General features: G+C 34.4%; 1 protein-coding gene across 1 annotated transcript; it reads left to right on the top strand.

Moving 5' to 3' along the window:
• Positions 1-14,631: 14,631 nt before the first annotated feature.
• On the top strand, positions 14,632-16,697 carry LOC130989222 (cytokinin riboside 5'-monophosphate phosphoribohydrolase LOG5-like). The gene is made up of 7 exons (XM_057913172.1): positions 14,632-15,096; positions 15,200-15,297; positions 15,384-15,414; positions 15,644-15,743; positions 15,845-15,915; positions 15,993-16,136; positions 16,294-16,697. Exons 1-7 carry the CDS (start codon positions 14,980-14,982, stop codon positions 16,399-16,401), a joined length of 669 nt encoding a protein of 222 aa, XP_057769155.1. The 5' UTR covers positions 14,632-14,979; the 3' UTR covers positions 16,402-16,697.
• The last annotated feature ends 5,138 nt before the right edge of the window (positions 16,698-21,835 follow it).

Below are 21,835 nucleotides of genomic sequence, written 5' to 3'. Positions count from 1 at the left end.
CAATCTAATTTATACACCATAAGTATTTTAATTTGGTAATTGGAATGTATTTTGAATTATTATGTTATAAGATTCTTACTAAGAATCTTGAATTCTTAGTAAGAATCTTATATTAGTGATGAGTGAATCACTAATCAAATTAACATTCTTAAATTATAATTATAAGATTCCTACTAAGAATTTTGAATTCTTAGTAAGAATCTTATATTAGTGATGAGTGATGAGAGAATCACTAATCAAATTAACATTCCTAAGTTATAATTATAAGATTCTTACTAAGAATCTTGAATTCTTACTAGGAATCTTATATTAGTGATGAGTGAAGTGTGAATCACTAATCAAAATAACATTCTTAAGTTATAATTATAAGATTATTACTAAGAATCTTGAATTCTTACTAGGAATCTTATATTAGTGATGAGTGACGTGTGAATCACTAATCGAATTAACATTCTTAAGTTATAACTATAAGATTCTTACTAAGAATCTTGAATTCTTACTAGGAATCTTATATTAGTGATGAGTGAAGTGTGAATCACTAATCGAATTAACATTCTTAAGTTATAACTATAATATTCTTACTAGGAATGTTAGATTAGTGATGAGTGATGAGTGAATCACTAATCAAATTAACATTCTTAAGTTATAATTATAAGATTCTTACTAAGAATCTTGAATTCTTAGTAAGAATCTTATATGAGTGATGAGTGAATCACTAATCAAATTAATAGTATTGAGTTATAATTATAAGATTCTTACTAAGAATCTTGAATTCTTACTAGGAATCTTAGATTAGTGATGAGTGGTGAGTGAATAATCTTGTTAAGATTATTCAATTCAAGAGTAATTAGTTGGGATTCTGTTTAAGATTCTTGATTCCAAACTAGATTAGTAAATAATTTTGATAAGATTCTTCAATTGATTAGTGAAAAAACCAAAGGAAAACGAAAAAAATAACAAAAACAAAATGAACCAAAGGAAAAAAAAATTACTGCCGGTAAATCTTTTAAGTATATAAATTAATTAATATTAAGTATACGCCGCCGGTAACTATGGCCGCACGGCGGTGGTTCTATTGTCGGGCGTTACCAGCGGGCTCCTCCGCCGGTGATTAGCGGCGGCCCCTTGCCGTCGGTAAATAGCGGCGACTATGCCGCAGGTAATTTATTTACGTATATAAATTAATTCATATTAGGAATACCGGCGGTGGCATCCTTGCTACTGGTAATTCCGCCGCTATTTTTAAAAACACGGGCCATCTCAGTTGTCGTCGGTGAGCCGCCGGTAATTACCGACAACGTCTCTACCGTTGGTACTTTCGTATTTTTTTGTAGTGTTGTGCAACGTTATATAACATTTTTCTTGTTTTTTATAAAAGATAGTACTAACATTTTTAGGTGGCTGTCTCAGCTCGGCAACGACAAATGTCTTGGTTAATGGTAGCCCTTCGGGTGATTTTCAACTGGAGAGAGGCCTCAGACAAGGTGATCCACTCTCTCCGTTCCTCTTTCTCATTGTCGCGGAGGGTCTTAACTCGCTGGTGGAAAGATCAGTTTCAAGAGTTTCTGGAGCCTTTCACAATTGGGAGGGAAGGGATCGAAGTTTCTCATCTACAATACGCGGATGATACAATTTTTGTTGCCTCTGATAAGATTGAAAATGCGTGGGCCTTCAAGTGCATCCTCAAGCTGTTCGAACTCCTCTCGGGGCTGAAAGTCAATTTCGATAAAAGTAATATCTTGGGAGTTGGTGTTGAAAGAGCCAAATGTGAAGAGATGGCAGAGCTTCTTGGGTGTACTGTTGGGGAACTCCCAATCAAATACTTGGGGATAAAGATCGGAGCAAGCTTACTTCGAGCGACAGAATGGAGTTATTTGGTTGTAAAGATAAAGAAGAAAATTACCGGATGGTCCAACAGGAAAATCTCCTTCGCGGGCAGGTTAACTTTACTCCGTTCAGTTCTGCTCTCCTTGCCGATTTATCAACTTTCTTTTGCCAAGATTCCCAAGTGTGTGTTATCTGAAATTCGATCTCTTTTTTGTAAGTTCCTTTGGGGGGAGGGTCTGAGGCAAGGAAAATTCATTGGGTGAAGTGGGAAGAGTTGTGCTCTGATCTTGGTTCAGGGGGTTTGGGTATTAAAAATCTGGATTGGTTCAACATTGCTCTTATGTCAAAGTGGATTTGGCATTTTCTTACTGAAAAAGATCTTTTGTGGGTACGGGTGATTAGGGCGAGTCAGGGGGAATTTGACTGGGAGGGAGAGGGCCTTCGAGTTAGGGGAACCAGAGGAATGAGAAATGGGTGGTGGAAAAAGGTCCTGAGTCTCAGCTGGGGAGGGGGGGGGGGAGAAGTGGCTTAGGGAGAATTTGGTTTTGAAAATTGGGGAGGGAGAATCGATCCTATTTTGGCACCATCAATGGGCAGGGGAGAGGAGTCTGGCGGAGGCTTTCCCTAGACTCTTCCATCTTAGCACCAAACAAGGTGGGTTTATTAACAATATGGGAGTTTGGGTTGAGGGGCAGTGGTGTTGGGATTTTTCGTGGAATCGGGATCTCTCGGGGAGAGAACTTGATCAACTTTCTAACCTTTTTTCTATCATCAGAAAATTTCAAGTGGTGGCAGGTGAAACAGACGGCTGGAGGTGGACAACATCCCCAAACGGAGTTTTCTCTGTCAAGACGGCTTACAAGTCTTTGTGCCTTGAGACAAATCCCTCTAGCTCTATCCGAGAAGTGTTCGAATGGAAGCAGATCTTGAAAGCTCCAGCTACTTTTAAGGCTGTCACAACAGCATGGAAAGTGCTTAAAGGGAGGTTGGCAACGTGCGACAATCTTCAAAAAAGAAATGTGGTGATCACAAACACGGATGCAACATGTGTTCTTTGCAAAACGAAGGCAGAATCTATCGACCACCTATTCTTTGAATGCTCCAAGTCGAAAGAAATTTGGATGGAGATTTTTCTTTGGATTGGGAAACAAGCAGCAAGCCAACAAAAAGCGAAGGAACATTTGTTAGCTTTCACCAATCTTGGTAACAAGGAGGATGTTTCTTTTCTTTCCGGAGTTTGGATTTGTACAATCTGGTGCATTTGGAAAGAGAGAAACGAATGCAAGTTTAACCAAAAGAAGTGGAGTAAAAATAAGTTGGTTGCTGAAATTAAGTCCAGAATGTGGGGATGGAGGATGGCCTTTAACTGCCCAATCTCTGCCACGGATTTCAGGCGTTGGTTTGCAATGGTTAATCTGTCCGATTAGTTTTCTGTCTTGTTCTGTGTTCCTTTTCTTGTGTTCCTTGCTTGTTTTTCTCTTCTGCCTTTGTAATCTGCTTTCTTCTCTCTTTGGGTACTTCTGGTACCTTCTCTCTATAAACCTCCTTCTCTTTGTCTGATCAAAAAAAAAAGTACTGACATTTTTAGCATAATCTACATACACTTACTATATATTTATTATTTTAATTTTGTTTTTTGTGTATCACCACGTGACAATTAAAAAAGGAAACGACAAAAGAAAATAGAGAAAAGAAACTTCTCAAGTTCACATCGTCGACATCGAAAGGTAATAAATGAACATTAATGAGAAGGTATGGCCTATAACACCCAATGTGTGTAGCATTAGCAAAATTTAGTAAAAATTATTACAGCTTGGGAAGATGAATTCATTAAAGCAGGAGTTAATTCTAGGACAGGAGGGAGTTACATGGCGGAAGAGCACGGCCGCCGCCGCCGCTACAAAAACCATAAAAGCGCCGCCCTATGATTTGCACCACCGCCATTCCTCTCTCTCTCTCAATCCAAACTCACTGCCTGTGTTTTCTTTAATAATTAATTATTTCTTCCTCCAAACGAATACTTATCAACTAGTCTACATGCTGCAGTTGCAATCATTGTTGTACTTGTGAAAATTAGTAATTGAAACTTAATCGAGGGAAACATAAACAATAATGCTATTTGGACAAAATTTATTCGGATAAAAATAAGTTAATTTTTAAAAAAATCAATTTATTTAAGAATTTTGATTCAAATTTAAAAGGATTTAGTTAGTTTTATTGTTTTCTCTATATTGTAATTTTTTAATAATTTTTTTAATTATTATTATTTTTAAAGTGTACAAACTACAAATAAAATAACAAAAAATAAAAATAATTGTTCAAAAATTACGGAAAACTACAATATGTAGAAAACAATAAAACTAACTAAATCCTTTTAAACTTAAATCAAAATTTTTAATTATATTTATTTTTAAAAAAAATTACCTTATTTTGTCCGGACAAATTTTGTCCAAATAGCACTACTCAGAAAGAAAAAAGAAAAATTAATAACTCATTAATAACGCATAGATGTTAAATTAAAAGTCGAGTCTTATAAAAAATTTAGTGAAAAAAATATCGATAAAGATAAAAGAATACTCCTCTATTAAAAAAAAATTGCATTTGGCCTCTCATTAATTTACTATTCTTTCTTTTTTTTCTAGACGACATTATCCCAAGAAATCATGGTGTGTTTACGACTTAGGGGATATTCTATGCAAAAAATATTATAAAAAATACTCAGTTCTTTTCCAATAACGTTCAAATATAAGTCTAAATATAATTGCAACGAGTTTTCGTTTATAATAATAATAATATTATAATAATAATAATAATAGTAATCATCATCATGAAGGTAATACTATCATTTTCACATTAAGGAATTCGTTAACAAAAATACGAGTGGCTGAACAATTTCGGGAGCCGCAGATTATATGAAAATGAGGTATTTTAATTTTTTTAAATATAGTGAACTATTAAAAATTTAAAGCTACAATTTACTTTTTATTTGTTTCAAATGCAAGTTATTAATCATTATTTGCTAATCAAGAACTAATAATAAATTAAGAATTTAGAAAACCATTTAACGAAGAGTTAATTAGTTATTTTCAAATAGCCGAGCCTCATAATTTTTGATTTAAAATAAATCGCATGGAACCATAAGAGACATCGTAGCTATTCCATAATGGGGAAACAACTAGATTTTTCGGATCATCTTTGATTTTAAACTCAAAAAATATATTTTAACTCATTCACTACATATGATTATAGTGTACATATAATATATTTAATTATGTAAAATTATGACATTCTCATATCTTATTTGCTTCAAAATTCATGACCTTTTAACGTAAAGACCAAAATATGTTTTATACAGATTCATGCGATTATGGTCTCGGATAATAATAATAATAATAATAATAATAATAATAATAATAATAATAATAATAATAATAATAATAATAATAATAATAATAAGGTTAACCATATTTTTTTTGAAGTTACAAGAGGTATCTGAATACAATCAAAATTATGCAACATTCACGCAGACGAGACCTCAACACCACTCAACGGTGGGAAAACATCACCGCACGTAAGCGAGAACACCCTGTGTGTGGGACCACAACATCAAATGATATAATACAACAACAATACATCACTACATAAAGTGAAAAAACATCGCCGTCAAGCGGGATTGAACCCAAGACTTCTCATAAAAGAGAGTCTTTGGGTGCCTCAATTTTGTCACTAGAGCAATGCCTCATCGACAAGGTTAACCATGTTACATCAATTAAAACCTAAATTATAAGCAAGATATATATTTTAGGAATTGAAGTATTACATGATATTGTTTAATACTATATCATACAAAATAATGAATTATATATAGCATATATCAAATATGATCATATAGAGATTTTATGTGATGGATGTATTATACGACCGAAATCGGTCGGTTTCGGTCAGTATCGGTTTTGATCGGTTTTCAGACTTTAACTGGTTCGGTTCGATCCGTCTTCTGTCAAAATCGGTTCGATTTTGATTTTTTTAAAATGAGTCGATTCGGTTCGATTTTAAACAGATGCTCAATCCTAACTTATACGGAGAGATTATGGGCCTAATAAATAGATTGGATTTATTAATAGTATGTATTTATTGTAGAAGGAGAAGTTGTCTGTTGAATAGGACAAGTTATGCAACCCATATAAATAATGAGAAATTGATTGGGCAAATATTTGAGGAGTGACAGACGAGGTGTGATTGATTCTTAACGTTAAGGGGGGGCCTATATAATACGTTGCTTTGCATGCACACGTTCAATTACAAAACCTTTATCATTATATCCGGAAAAGTTACTACTATCATTTTTATAAACGATCGAGTACAACTCAACACACACACACATATATATGAATTTAGTGGATTTTTTTTAAGTGATTGGGATATACGCATTTGGTAAATACTATGATAGACTATTAATTTTTTTTTTTTTTTGGTATCTTGTACTCTCAATGAACTTTAGGGTCAATAAAAATTATCCTTGTTTTCCCTAAAAATAAAATAAAATATGTATGGTCAAATTGCTAATTAATTAAAATCTCTTAGCATGTCCTATTAATTAATTTTTTTTTTGTTTGGTATCTTGTACTCTCAATGAACTTTAGGGTCAATAAAAATTATCCTTGTTTTCCCTAAAAATAAAATAAAATATGTATGGTCAAATTGCTAATTAATTAAAATCTCTTAGCATGTCTTACAAACTAAATTTTCGTCTTTAATTATTGCTTAAATTAGTTTTTGTAAAATATGTTTATACAAATTTCTATAAACATATTTTACACAAACTAATTATGTGTACATAAATTAAGTGAAATTAATTGAATTTGGGAACAATTTTGTTAATTTTGTATCAATTCTAGCATTTAATTTTAACTATATATAATTCGGAATATTTGTATTACAAAGTGATGAATGGTTTGGGTATAAAATTTTTCACCGGATTAATTAATTAGATTCACTCAATATGGTTTCATTATATCAAAAATAATACTGGGTTACTCCCTCTGTCCCACTGTATCTGAGACTCTTTCTATTTAAGGCGTCCACTGTAAGTGAGACTATTTCCTTTTTTGGTAAAGATTTTACCCTTTAAACATATTTTCACTTTTTCACCTACAAACAAAATATATATTTTTTTAATTTCCGTGTCCAAAAAAAAGGTCTCACATGCAGTGGGACGGAGGGAGTATTAGGGTAACCGAAATCGTGAATGGGGTGGTGTCGATTTTTATGATCAACGAACGAGTATAAAAAATGAGAAATTATATGGAAATGAATTAAAGTAAGTTGTAATTGTGAGTGAAATTAAGAGAAGTGAAGAAGATAGGGCGGCAGAGAGGTGAGGGGTTAGCAATGGGAAAGGTGAAGTGTAGTCAGAAGCAAATACTGTGTCAACAGTGAAGAAATTTGTGAAAAGTCATACGCTGTGGTTTCCTCATTTATTGCCAAAGAATTGCAGCTGCTTATTTAGCTTACCATTTTCATCATAACACATCTATAACCTAACCTACCCTTTTACTCAACCCAAATTATTGACTCCACTATTTCACTTACATTCATTTATTTAATTCTCGACTGATGCTAATTAAATACCCACACCACACACTAGTTAAATTGATTTTTTTATTTATTTAATTCGTTTTTTAAAATAAAACATAATTATTTTATTGTATTGTTCATATTGTAATTATTTTTTTTGTAATTTCTTTTATAAATTTTATTTAAAAAATAAAATAAAAATAAAAAGAACATTTTTTTAAAAAAATAAGTATAATATAAACAATACAATAAAACAATTAATTATATTTTTATTTTGAAAAATAAATTAAGTAAATTAATTTTTTTCCTATTTAATTAGTTTGAGTGGCTTCCATGTGGCCAGATAGATTTATTGTTATACTCATGAGTTTATTATGATGTATAATGAGTAATGAGTTAATTAATTTAGAATGGAATTAGGGAGAAAAAGACGAAGAGATGAGAGCACACACGTGTGCGTGACAAATCGAAAATGGAGTATAGATTAAATGAAATCAAATGATTGCATTTGCAGATTGCATTAAATAAATAGGAATAGAATAGAATAGAAGTAGGAGTAGGGAATAGACACTTGCATTTGATTTTACATCCCAATGTCCTTTCAGCTCTTATTAATTTATTTTGTTATTATATATTTAGAAAAGTTAAATAAATGCTTCATTCGTCCATTAATTTGTGTCCTTATTTATTATTTTTATTCGTCTATCAATTCGTATCCTACCCACTTTTAATAATTATTTTTTTAATAAATAAATATTAAAAAAAAAATGTGCTCCCTTCTACACTCAACAAATAATTGGTGAACGGAGGGAGTATATCAACACATATAGGGTTGTCGATCGATTCGAGTTCGGTTACCCATACCCGAATTTTCGGTTACCCGAACCCGAAATTATCATATTTCACTAACCGTTCCCGAACCGTTTTAGGTCTTCGGTTACCCAATAACCGCTTCGGTTACCCGATTCGGTTATTTGGGTATCCGAAATACCCATTTAAAAAATTAAAATTCAAATAATTTGCTAGATAGAAGATTTGAACCTTAGTATCTAGAAAATACACAAAGCAACTTATCCACTAGACTAAAGCTTGTTTTTATACTTTAAATATATCATAATTTAATTTTAGCTAAGACTCGATTTTTTAAAAAAATAATTAATTAATTAATTAATTAATAATTAAAATATATATATATATTAAATAATTTATTAAATAATTTTCGGTTATTTCGATTAACCCGTTTCGGTTATTGGGTTAACCGATACCCGAAATTTTTCTAAAAATGATACCCGAAACCGAACCGATAACCAAAAAAAATCGATTATTGGATACCCAAACCCGGAAATTTTGGTTCGGTTAACGGATTATCCAAAACGTGATAACCAATTAGACAGCCCTAACCACATATATCAAATTTGGTGTTATTCCCTTTGTCACACCCCACAAAGCTTCTTCAATTTATTTTCAATATAGATTTTAAAACTTTACTCCCTCTGTCCCAACTTTTAGTATTTATTTGAAAGTGACACAAGTTTTAATAAAGTGATTGACTGTGTTGTGAGTGGAATAACTAAAAATAAAAATAGATACAAAAATATGGGACGACCAAAAAAGGAAAAATGAATACTAAAAAATGGGACGAATTGAGTAATATTTTATGAGTGTGTGGTGGGTAAAAATGAAAATGTGAATAAAGAAAAAATATTTGCCATATAAGACAGTGCTCAAGCTCCGCGGAATAACTCGAAAATGAATACTGTTTAAACTTCGCGGGACGGAGGTAGTATTCTATTATTCTATAAAATATACTTTACCCGTCATATTCATAATGACTCATTACTGTTCAATACGATTATTAATAGAAAAAATAATTAAAATTAAAAGTGATAGTCGAAGCCCACAACTTTTTATGAAAATAAAATGATTTCATTTTTTGGAAAAGAACATTATCAGTGGAGAGACAATAAAGAAAAATGAATCATTATCAATGGAATGAATGAATAATGCCATGAAGAATGCAATATATTTCAGTTAAAGAATTGTTATCTTTATATTAAAAGTAGAGTTTTCACTTAAACATAGTCACTAGACTCACTACAACAAAAATAATCTAGTAATGGTGTGATATTTGAAGAATTATGCCGTTAAAAATGTCACTAAATAAAATTGTGACATCTTGTAATATGTAATTTTTATGTGCATCTTTGAAATGAAAATATGTGACAAAATTTAGTGACAGTTAAGAGTGTTAATTTTCGTCAAGTAACAACATTTATTTACATTTCAACATGTAACAAAAGTATATAAATGTCTGTGCAGAAGTAATTAAATATTTTTACAACATAAGGTGTAACAAATTTTGTGATATATTTCTTGATCTCACTAAAATCATGTCACTACTAGACAATTTTATAATAGCAAGTCTGTTTATTTTATAACAATAATTCCATTTAAAAATTATATTTTCATCTAAGACTAGTTACTCATCAATTTTTTTCATATGTATTTATTTTGCATGAATAATTAATATGTATTTATGTTTTCAAATGTATTTATTCTACATGAATTTTTTTACTTAAAGATTAATTTGGTCAACAAACATGCGCTATCTTTTTTAGTATATACTACTTTCTCCATCCGTAGATAACTAAACATAGTCCCAGTTCCCTTTCACTAAAATAAATAGATCTTAATAAGGTAAATTGATACACCGTTTTTTCATATTATAAACAAAACATTTGAATAAATATAAATATGAATACAAATTAAAGGAAGAAAATTTAATACGCAATATTTATTTGGAGGAAATAGCGTAATTAAAACCGTGCATGTGCAATTCGTCCAACACATTTTCACGAAACAGTCTCATACAAATTACGGAGTATTATACATGCATAATTAATGTGATTAATAGTTTTTTTTTTTTTTTGAAATTTAATGTGATTAATAGTTGTTTACAACATTAACAACCTAAAACGCCACCTATGTTACAATATCATATATCCTTCACAACGGCATATATAAATTTTTGATTGTATACAATTCGAGGTAAATCAAAATAAATATCTTACAATTTAATATAATCCGATGTAATTCGAATTCGTGTTAAAATACTATAATTCAATTTGTTCACATCAGTATTCCAGCATGTTAAGTAAGCTTTAATTTGGTTGAAAATAGAATTCGTGTTAAAATTACTATAATCAATAAGTTGGTGTATTTGACACCTTTTAAAGTTTATATTAAAAATAAGAATTGGAAAGAATTGATGTACTTATACTTCAATAACCCTATTTATTATAAACATTTTCAGGAAAAAGAAAGTTAATGTGTATTAATAAAATTATTCATATATATTTTACATAAAATTTTCACGGTAGAATGATCGGCATCTATTATATAATAGGATTAAGCCTTAACCTATGTGGCATATCTAAAATCTCACCATTTCAAAATTTACCATATATAATCTTCATCATTTATTAATTAATTAACTCTTACATTCTATATAAAGATTCATTAATCATAATAAATATAATTAATAATATATATATATATATATAATATGAACATTACATATAATCTAAATTAATAAATTTTATTATTTATTTTTTCTAGATAAAAATTAGATTTACATGTCTGATAAGAAAAAAATTATAATCTATATACGATAAATTATTTTAATTGAATGTTAGTGATTAGATGTATATTTGTTATTAATTTTATATTTCTCAATAGCGTACATATTATATGTATATGTTGCAATATATTATATTGTATGAATATATATATATATATAATATTTATATTCGTTTTATATATTATAATATTTTATTTATATAGGGAAGAAAAATATATTTTTCATTTTTGCAAATTTTATTTGTTTTTGTTCGTCCATTACTACAATAATAATAATAATAATAATAATAATAATAATAATAATAATAATAATAATAATAATAATAATAATAATAATAATAATAATAATAATAATAATATATTCTATAATACGATTAGGCCTTAGCCTACGTGGCAGGCCTCAAATTCTTTCTTTTCTCAATCTCCAACGTGGCATTTGAGAATCCAATCTATATATTCTCATTCTCACTTTTAAAATAAAAGTCACGCCTCCCTCTTCCTCACCCCATCGCCGCCGTCCCTGAATCCGGTCAGCGTCGTCTCCCCCTTCATTGTCTCTCTCTTCTCTCAATCCTTTTCTCTCTCTAAAGTCGATTGCACACTCAAATCAAGCCCTAATTCCCCCCTTAAACTGACCGCCTCTCTTTCCCTCTAAATTCAGGCGTTGCCGCCGTCCTAAGGGCGGCGTTGCTCCGCCTCATCTCTGACTCCCTCTTCCATTCCTTAATTAGTTCGATTTTGTTTCCACTTCTTAAACCCATGAGAATTCTCCATTCGAAACAATTAATACAAGAGCCTTAAGATTTCTTTTTCCTATAACCCGTTGCCGTTCCTTCTTCTAGACTCCGGCGAAATAGTCGCCGCTGAGCTTGCGGTTCGTCCGCCGCCGAGTCACCGCTGAGCCCTGGAGTTCGTCCACCGTGCCATCGACCCCCACCCCACCGACGACTTCTCTGTTTTGATACCTCCATTTCCTGATCTGTCGTGATTCTTCCTACACGCCTATGGTAAGTATTAAATTAGTTTCCTAATTTAATAACGTGTTTCACTATTTTAAATATAGAATTATTATTATTTTAGAAAGAACAAATTTTGGAAAGAATTTTGGCATCTGCTATCAAGCGCGTTGTGATTGTTGCATGGAAGCAATATGATTTATCAACTCTGATGAGGGGTGAAATATGCAAGGTCCTAAGATTAGGACACGTGGCTTTACTTGGAATACCAAAGATGAGCAGCAGGAAGCAAAGAAGCTGTGAGAAATAGGCAGAGGAAAAAGTCCAGAGCAGAGCTTACCAGAGCAGAGTTGGCAGAGCAAAGCTTCCAGAGCAGAGTTGCCAGAGCAGAGGTTCCAGAACCAGAGCTAACCAGAGTAGAGCTTCCAGAGCAGAGGGCTAGAGTCAAGTTGCCAGAGTAGAGATGCCAGAGCAGAGCTAGCCAGAGCAGAGATGCCAGAGCCAGAGCTAACCAGAGTAGAGATGCTAGAGCAACGCTTCCAGAGCAGAGCTTCCAGAGCAGAGCTGCCAGAGCCAGAGCTAACCAAAGCATAGCTTCTAGAGCAGAGGACCAGAGCCAAGATGCCAGTGCAGAGTTGCCAAAGCTAAGTCATTAAAGTCAGAGCCAAAGCCAAGTCGCCAGATCCAGAGTCAGAGCTAAGTCGTTAGAGTCAGAGCCAGAGCCAAATCGCCAGATCCAGAGTCAGAGCTAAGCTATTGGAGCCAGAGCGTGAAGCCACACGCCAGAGACAATTCGCCAGAAGGTGGAGCTACTTAGCAGAGCGGAGCGAAATAGTAGCCTTAATTAGTTTAATGGCGAGCATGCGGAATAGATGACCAAACGAATTTACTACTTTACCCCGACTGTAATGCCTATAAATACCTACGATGATGAAATAAAGCACACGCTCTCTCTTTTACTGCTTTAAGAACTCTTCTCTTTCCTTTCTTTCTAGAGTTTGAACTAATAAAATTACATACATAAATAAAATATCTAAATTGTTAGAGTTATGTTTGTTAGATAGTTGACAATTGGAGTCATGGTTGAATATAATTTCATATTTGATGATGCTCTCTCAAACTCTAGATGAGATGATGCTCAAAGCTCCAGATGAGATGATGCTCTTTCAAGTTTTAGACGAGATGATTCTCTTTCAAGTTTCAGGTACAAGATGATGCTCAGAAGTTAGAGGTGATCTGTCAAATTTGCGACAAGATGATGCCCACAACTTGGTTGGTCTTAAAACTCCAAATGTACGATGTTCGATAAATCAGTTATGGTCTTTTAAATATCAGGCGAGATTATTTTCATAATTAGTTATGCTTTTAGAAGTTCGGAATTATATGATACTCACAATTCAATTATGATTTTTCAAATTCCATATAAAATTATGGTCAAAAGGCAAAAAAAAAAAAAAAAAAATTGAACAAAATTAATAAATCTTATAACAACAAATGCAACAAATCAATCCTCCATCACACTTATGTCAAATTTATATGTATTTCTACTCTTTTTTTTTCTTACGCGTCAACTTTTTATAAAATTTCATATGAAAACTAATGGGTATTTTTATGATCTCAACAAAATTAATAATTTAATTACTAAAAGTTGTTGAGATTAATATAATTTAAAATGTATTACTAATTTAATTTAATTTAATTAATTATATAAATAATTTACATAAAAAATTATTTTATATAATTATCATAAAAATAACATAAAATATATAAATTACAAGAAAATATGTACCCGTCGAATTTCGACGGGTAATACACTAGTGTCATATTAAATCACGTATCCTCCACCTATATACTCCATATGTCTTTCTGATTTTATTCTTCAAATAAAATAAATTTCAAAAGCTCAGATACGATATTCAATCATGATTATATCCAATTCAATTAATTAAGTATTTTTTCTTCAAGATTAGCTGCTACGGTTTTTTTTTTCTTCGACGTGGATGATAATGAAATTAATGAAACTATTTAGTGTTTTTTTTTTAGAGTTTGATACGAACATTGAATGAATATTTTGTAGCATGTCCAATTTATTTCAATTCCAAACTTTTTGTACAGTATCATGCAATAATGTAAAAAAAAGGTAATAAAATCGTCAACGCCACGTGTATGATGGGGGTTTGAAGGCGCAATCCCCAAGCAATAATAAAGCAGCCCTTGTTTATCTATCTTCTTTTTGTCTGCATTTACTATTAATTTTGTTTTTAGAAATACAGAGTAAATTTTTTTCTCTATATATAAGAACTCCAATCTTCATTATCAGAATTATTCATCTACAGTTGGTTAGTTTCCCAACTTGAACCGAAACGCTAATTGATGGTCCCCACCTTAGCGCCGTCCCTCTTCAATGCATTGGCATTGGCACTATAAGTGGCGTTAAAATCTTTATTTTTAATTAATCACAATTTTATTTTTCTATTTTAAAATTAAACATTTCATTAAAATTAAAATAAAATTAAATACTTAAAATAAAATATAATAATTAAGATTAAAATTACAATAAAATTTAAAATAAAACAAAAATTAAAATTAAAAAAAAATATAAACAAAAAATATAAAAAATTAAAATACTAGCCCAGCAAATAAAAGGAAAGCTGCCCCAAAGCCAAACCCCAACACTGCCGCCCCATATTTTCGCACATCTTCTTCTCCATCTTCCCAAACCTATGGACTAGAAGAACGGAGCTTTTGTGTCCACGTAGACGACCGTTTGAAAGTACCTTTCCCCAACAAGCCACAGCAGCGAGGTGTTTTGCAGGAAACACGCGGAAGCCATCAAATCCTTCATGCCGAGGCACGATCGCGCCAGCCCGCCTCCCACCTTTAAGCGCCGTCTCGAGTTGGCACTAATTGCTACGGCTGGAGATGCTCTAAGACGCTAATTACTTGTCTGAAAAAACCAACCAAAACAACAAAAACAAAAATGGAGCAAGAAAAGATTGTGAAATCAAGATTCAAAAGTGTGTGTGTTTACTGCGGGAGTAGCTCTGGGAAGAGAGATTGTTACCGGGAAGCAGCGGTCGAGTTAGGCCAAGAGCTGGTACTTAATTTTAAGAGCCTTTGAAAAATATTTTCTCTTTTAATTAGATGTGTTTTTCTGTGTTTTATTACGTGTGTTATTGCGTGTTTGCAATTGCATGAAGGTATCGAAAAGGTTGGATCTTGTTTACGGCGGAGGCGGCATTGGGCTCATGGGGCTGGTGGCACGAGCCGTTCATGGCGGCGGCGGACGTGTTCTTGGGTCAGTGCGTGTGTGTGTGTTTTTTTTGTGATTTCGATTTTTCGCTTTTGTTTGTTTTTTAACTAAACTTTGCAATAATTCCCCAGGATCATACCGAGACCTTTGATCGGCAAAGAGGTTGGATTTTTCCCTAGTTTATATATGTGTTTATTTCATCTCTCTCTCTCTCTCTCACACTCACACACACACACATAAACAAACACAAAGACACAATGCTGAAGCATTAGGGTATATTTAAAACATGTGGTTGCCTTGTTGCGGAAGACTGTAACTACTGTAAAGATTGGATTTTTTTTTTTGGGGGAATTATAGTAAAGATTGGCTTTTTACAAATGATGATTTGCAGAAAACTGGGGAGACTATTGGAGAGTTGACGGTGGTGGCTGATATGCACCAGAGGAAGGCCGAGATGGCCCGCCATGCTGATTGCTTTATTGCTCTGCCAGGTCCCCTCTCTCTCTCTCTACCTCTCTCGCACTAGATAATTCATTTGTTCAACATCCTTAAAGGGCATCCATCTCTAGTTTAAAAAAATGGTTAATTTTAGGTGGTTATGGTACACTGGAAGAGCTGCTGGAGGTCATCACATGGGCTCAACTCGGCATCCATCACAAACCAGTAAGAAAAGAAAAACCATTTATTTCTTCTGTTTGAATAAAAATTTGAAAGAATTAAATTTGATGATGATTAATTAGGTGGGATTGCTGAATGTGGATGGATATTACAACTACCTCCTAACCTTCATTGACAAAGCAGTGGATGATGGATTCATCAAGCCATCACAGCGCCACATATTTGTGTCTGCACCAAATGCAAAAGAGCTGGTGCAGAAACTGGAGGTTAGGCCTCATTTTTTTAATTCAATTTATGTTCCCAACAATTCTATGTTTTCACAGAAATGGCAAAGACAACATGTCTCATGAGTTAAAGAGCTCTCAAGATGTTTCCATTTTTTTTTATTTTTTACTTAAAATTGTTTGCGTTGATATGATATAGGAATATGTGCCTGTGCAAGATGAAGATGTTGCCAAATTGAATTGGGAGGTTGAGATTGAGCAAGTGGGATTCACTGCTCCCCTCAAACAGGCTGAGGTTGCTCTTTGATGAAGACAGCAATGAATTCACAAAAAAAAAAGAAAGAAAAAGGAATGTAGGGAGACTTGTTTGATTTAAGTTAAGGTATCTGCACTAATCAACTGAACCCTACCATAAATGGTGTGGTGCAAAACAATGGCTAGGACAAGAATGAGGACACAGTAGTTCTTCTTGTATTTTTGGAAGTGGGAAAATATGCTTTTGTATGTATCTTCCTCTCTCTCTCTCTCCCTCTATATATATATATGTATGTATGTATCTGTGTGCTTGTTGGGGTTTTTGTTGAAGGATATTTTGCTATCACAGCAACAAGGTAACAAAAGGAATACAACAAAAATTTGGGTTTATGCAGCTTTATTGTGCTGTATATACTGGGGCTAGATAGGATGATTCAGCCTGCCTGCAATATTATTTCCTGCTTTTTTCTTTTATGTGTTTGAAATAATTTGGGGTTTTTGAGACAGTTTGTTTAAGGTAGGTGTTTGTGGTGTTATGAGTTAGTGTTATCTTGTTTGGTGGGAAATGGAGGTTTCCAGTGTAGTGTAAAGGACAAGAGAAAGTAGCAGTATAGGCAGGCAGGCAAAGTTCACTTTTTTCCCACACAAGTTGCACTAAAATGGTTGGCTAGGAGAAAAAAGTTATCTTTTCAACTTTGCTCACATAAATGCTCAACAAGCCCATTGGGTAATTATATTAATATATATATATACTTATGCATGCGTCGAGTAAACTTAGTATACCAACTTAATCATTAGTTTTATCGTGTAATGCTATTCGACGGACTTGATCATAAGTGTTGGTGAGGATTAATGGAGTCTTGATCTTGTGGATTTAATCTATTTAATTGTTGAGTAATATTATCTTATCGATTTAGTCTTTAGTTCTATATCGAGTAAGAACTTGATCATAATGCGAAGTAGTGTAATGTTAAAATGTTGTGGATTTGATCTGCTTGTTGAGTAATGTTATTTTACGAATTCAAGCATTATTCGATGGAATTGGGCTAACTAGTAAAAATAATTACTAGGTTATATAACTTTCAACTAATGCGAGGTAGTGCAAGGGTGAAGTGAGTGAAGATTCAATGTAGTGTTGTGGATTTGGTTCTAGTTTTCTAACTAGAATGATTGGTGATGAATGGGGCTTACAATTTTGGACGCGACATAGAAGTACGATTTGAAATTGTACGAAATTAATGGGTTTTGTCAAGCCTTATCAGGTTCGTGACCTTATCGTCTCGATTTGATAAGGACACGATAATTTCGTGTCGGGTTCATGTAACCCGTTAGAACTAATATTATAATTTTTATTAAACATTTATTTTAACTTTTATTTTAAAATTAAGAATTTTGACTTTTTAAAAACTTTTATTTTCTTTTTTTCTAATCCCATCTTTTGTTATGCATCCAAACAACACAAAATTCATGCCCTCCTTTATTGATTCTTATTTTTATCGTATCTTTATTGGATCGTCTTTAATCATATTTTTAACAGATCATGTTGTTATCGTGTCGGGTTCATGTAACTCGTTAGAACTAATATTATAATTTTTATTAAACATTTATTTTAATTTTTATTTTAAAATTAAGAATTTTGACTTTTTGAAAACTTTTATTTTCTTTTGTTCTAATCCCATCTTTTATTCTGCATCCAAACAACACAAAATTCATGCTCTCCTTTATTGATTCTTATTTTTATCGTATCTTTATTGGATCGTCTTTAATCATATTTTTAACAGATCATGTTGTTATTGTGTCGTGTCAACATGATTCAAATCGTGTTGCTATCATTTTCGTGTTCGTGTTTGGGTAGATGGTGTCATGTTCGTGTTTGTGTAGATGGTGTCATGTTCGTGTTTGTGTAAATGGTGTCGTGTTCGTGTCGAGCAATTTTTTAATAGATCGTATTCGTGTTTGACCTTATCGTATCGTGTCGATCCGATAACGACCCGACATGCACGATTGGTCAGCCCTAGTTAGGGCTGGTAATATAGGGTTCGGGTTCGGGATCGGGTAATTAGGGTGTTAAAAAATCGGGTATCGGGTATACCCGATGATGAGGGGTGAAATATGTGAGGTCCTAAGATTAGGACACGTGGCCTTGCTTGGAAAACCAAAGTGAAATATCAAAGATGAGCAGCAGGGAGCGAAGAAGCTATGAGAAGTAGGCAGAGGGAAAGGTCCAGAGCTACCGGACAGAGCAGAGCGATGAAGACGAAGTCTGCTCCAAGAGAGAAAGTCCAGAGCTACCAGACAGAGTAGAGCGATGAAGACGAAGTTTGCCCCAAGAGAGAAAGTCTAGAGCTACCTGACAGAGCAGAGCGATGAAGAAGAAGTCTGCCCTGAGAAAGAAAGTCCAGAGCCACCAGACAGAGCAGAGCGATGAAGACGAAGTTTGCCCCGAGAGAGAAAGTCCAGAGCTACCTGACAGAGCAGAGCGATGAAGAAGAAGTCTGCCCTGAGAAAGAAAGTCCAGAGCCACCAGACAGAGCAGAGCGACAAAGACGAAGTCCGGCCCGAGAAAATCTCCAGAGGAAGAAAGTCAGAGGAAGGCCTGTCAATCCAGCTCTGTATTTAGGGGACAAGGACCCGACATAATATATGCTAATGATAGCCCTAGCCAGTCAAATAGCTAGCACGCGAAATGAATCACCAAGCGAATTTACTGTTTTGCCCTCAGTTGTAATGCCTATAAATATCCGCTACGATGAAATAAAACACACGCTCTCTCTTTTTCTGCTTTCTAAACTCCCTTCTCTTGTTTTCTCTCTAAGAACTCTCTGAAAAATCAGAGAATCATGGGAACACAAGTAGACGATAATGAATCCCCACCGCAAATCCGATAGGTTTAATTATAGATCTACCAACTGGCGCCGTCTGTGGGAAATTTAAGCTAAGGCGTGAGGAAAATCTATGTTGTTCCACTTTTCTAGAATTCATCTCGAAGTCCTCCATCTTCGCGGGTGTATTCTAGATCGAAATCTAGTTAAGGAAGGCAATCTGCGTGATTCGCACAAAACGCATTGATAAATACACATTAAAACGAATCCTATGTGCAGATCTACTGTTTTACTATTTCCTGCTGTGGGTTTAGATTAGAACTTGTTTATGTTTGCATGAATGATTCTCTTCGCATGGTCTTCGAATGCTGAGGTTACATAATCGCGTGGTAACACATATGGGCATATATCTATTGATTTTTAAACTGAAATCTTTGATTTAAAGATTATTATTTCTCATCAAGTGGCTCGTGCCAACGGATCATATGATGATCTAGGCCTGGAATGACAACAACGCCACGTACCCACATACGAATGCTTAAATTTCGAGAATAAGGAGTTAGATCGAATTATTTTGTTTATTTCTAGACATGTTCGTAGATTGTTTGGTTTTACCCTGCTCATCCCTCTTATGTATGTGTTATAGCTTGCCATGCTCTACAACATCGCGAGAATCCTCGATGAGGACTTCAGAAAGGAGGCTGGTAATCCCGATCTGACGGGAAAATGGGAAGAGACTCGTGCTGTTGAGTCAACACCTTTGCGGACGACACATCCCACCTCTTTGCAGGTCAACTCTGGTATGTCGCTAGCCGGATCACACCAACCAGGGCAAGGCCTTATCAATGTTACTATGCCAGAGCAACTGCTATCTTTCTTCAACTATACTTGTCTAAAGCAAATGTTGGGAATTCCGTATGATCCGACCAATCCGGGACTTGCACAAATACCAGGTCTGCAGCCATCACGAGCAGGAAATTTGGGTATTACATTACAACCTGCAGGGGAAAGGAACAATATGACCAGCTCTGACAATGCGGAACGATTCAAGCAAATGAGACCTTTGTTCCCAAGAGACATGGATAACATTGAAGAAGGAAATGATACCTCTATTGATACTTTCTCTCCCATTGACCGTCATACCAAGGAAACAGCTCTGGAAGATCCAGAGCTGCTAAAAGCAAAAGTCCAGCGTATGCAAAAACACATTCAGGAGCTGGAAATGGCGATGAAAGGTAAAGGGCAGCAAAATAATACTGTTGGAGATATGAGTAAAAGAGGCAAGAATAAGATGGATATCCCTAGAAAGAGGCGTCTTGCCTATGGTGAAGCCCGACCAGAAAGCAAAGAACATATAGACAAAGCAGGGGAGGAATGGATTCATTCTTCATACCCAGAGCAGAGTCGAACGAACTTCTCTCGACCTCATTACTAGGACCATCTACGAAGCAAGAAACCAACCAGGGAAAGAGCTCATTTCTCCCAGATATAGGTCAGCCCGTTCTCAGAGGAGATATTAGCTGACGTGCTGCTTAATCATTATAAGCCGATCAAGATGGAGTACGATGGGTCTGAAGACCTAGAAGTGTATATGGCAAGATTTGAGGCTGTGGTAATGCTTCATCAATATTTAGAGGGCATTAAGTGCCGCATCTTCTCTACCACCCTCACGGGTCTGGCTCAACAATGGTTTCGGACTCTTGATCCAAGGTCTATATATTCATTCGTGGAATTTCATAATCTCTTTATGTGTCAGTTCGCCAGTTATGCAGCCCAAACAGAGCCAAGCTCGCGCCAGAGCAGAGATGAATCCCGCGCTAGACCAGAGCTAAGGATTTCAGAGCAGAGAAGCCGAACTGCCAGAGCAGAGAAGCCGAACTGCCAGAGCAAAGAAGTCGACTGTGCCCGAGCAGAGAAGTCAAGTCTGCCCGAGCAGCGAAGTCGAAGCTGCCAGACCAGAGAAATCGACTGTGCCCGAGCAGAGAAGTCAAGTCTGCCCGAGCAGCGAAGTCGAAGCTGCCAGAGCAGAGAAGCCGACTTTCCAGAGCAGAGGAGCGAAATTGCCAGAGCAGAGCGAAATTCCCAGAGTAGACGAGCGGGCATTTCCAGAGGGGGCGTTTTCCAGTGCTGGCGTTCTCGCCCGAGTTGTCAAAGCTTGCTGATCAAGTTTCTTTTGTTTCCTTGTTTTTAAGTTTCCTTGTTTGTACGTTATTTTCTTCTTTAAATTAGGGTTTTATTTTGCCTATATATATGGCTGCTGTATGGAACGAAAGAGAATTGAATTTTGATAATATTACAGTGAGTTTATTCTCTCTCAAGTTTCGAATTCTTCTTGATTTTTCCAAACAAGAATTCAACTTATCGACGAATCGACGAGTTCATCATCCCTCGCCGTGTGTCATTCAACGTCTCCGAGTTGCTGCACCGATCACATCGTTGGGGACTAGAGATCCGTTCTCTAGGAAACTACGTAGATTAGGTCAGGGGTTTTGGGATATCCACACTTTATCTTTATTTCAGTTTTCGTTTTTAAGTCTTCCGAACGTGTTTGTGAGATCAGTCCTGCAAGATTCAGTTCTGCACCGGCGAAGATCATATCATCTGGTATCAGTTTTCCAGGTTTCGTAAGGGTCGAAATTGTCCAGGGTTTTGTCTTTCTGTTTG

The sequence above is a fragment of the Salvia miltiorrhiza genome, chromosome 6 (assembly GCF_028751815.1).
Source record: "Salvia miltiorrhiza cultivar Shanhuang (shh) chromosome 6, IMPLAD_Smil_shh, whole genome shotgun sequence".
Taxonomy (NCBI): domain Eukaryota; kingdom Viridiplantae; phylum Streptophyta; class Magnoliopsida; order Lamiales; family Lamiaceae; genus Salvia; species Salvia miltiorrhiza.
The sequence above is the reverse complement of the archived record's forward strand: the minus strand, read 5'-3'. Positions and strand labels throughout refer to the sequence as shown.

What these genes read in the sequence shown, in the direction of transcription:
- LOC130989222 (XM_057913172.1), top strand. Translation starts at nt 14,980, where the DNA reads ATGGAGCAAGAAAAGATTGTGAAATCAAGATTCAAAAGTGTGTGTGTT. An exon ending in GGCGGCGGACGTGTTCTTGG is followed by an intron (nt 15,298 to 15,383) that starts GTCAGTGCGTGT and finishes ATAATTCCCCAG; the next exon opens with GATCATACCGAGACCTTTGA. An exon ending in GACCTTTGATCGGCAAAGAG is followed by an intron (nt 15,415 to 15,643) that starts GTTGGATTTTTC and finishes GATGATTTGCAG; the next exon opens with AAAACTGGGGAGACTATTGG.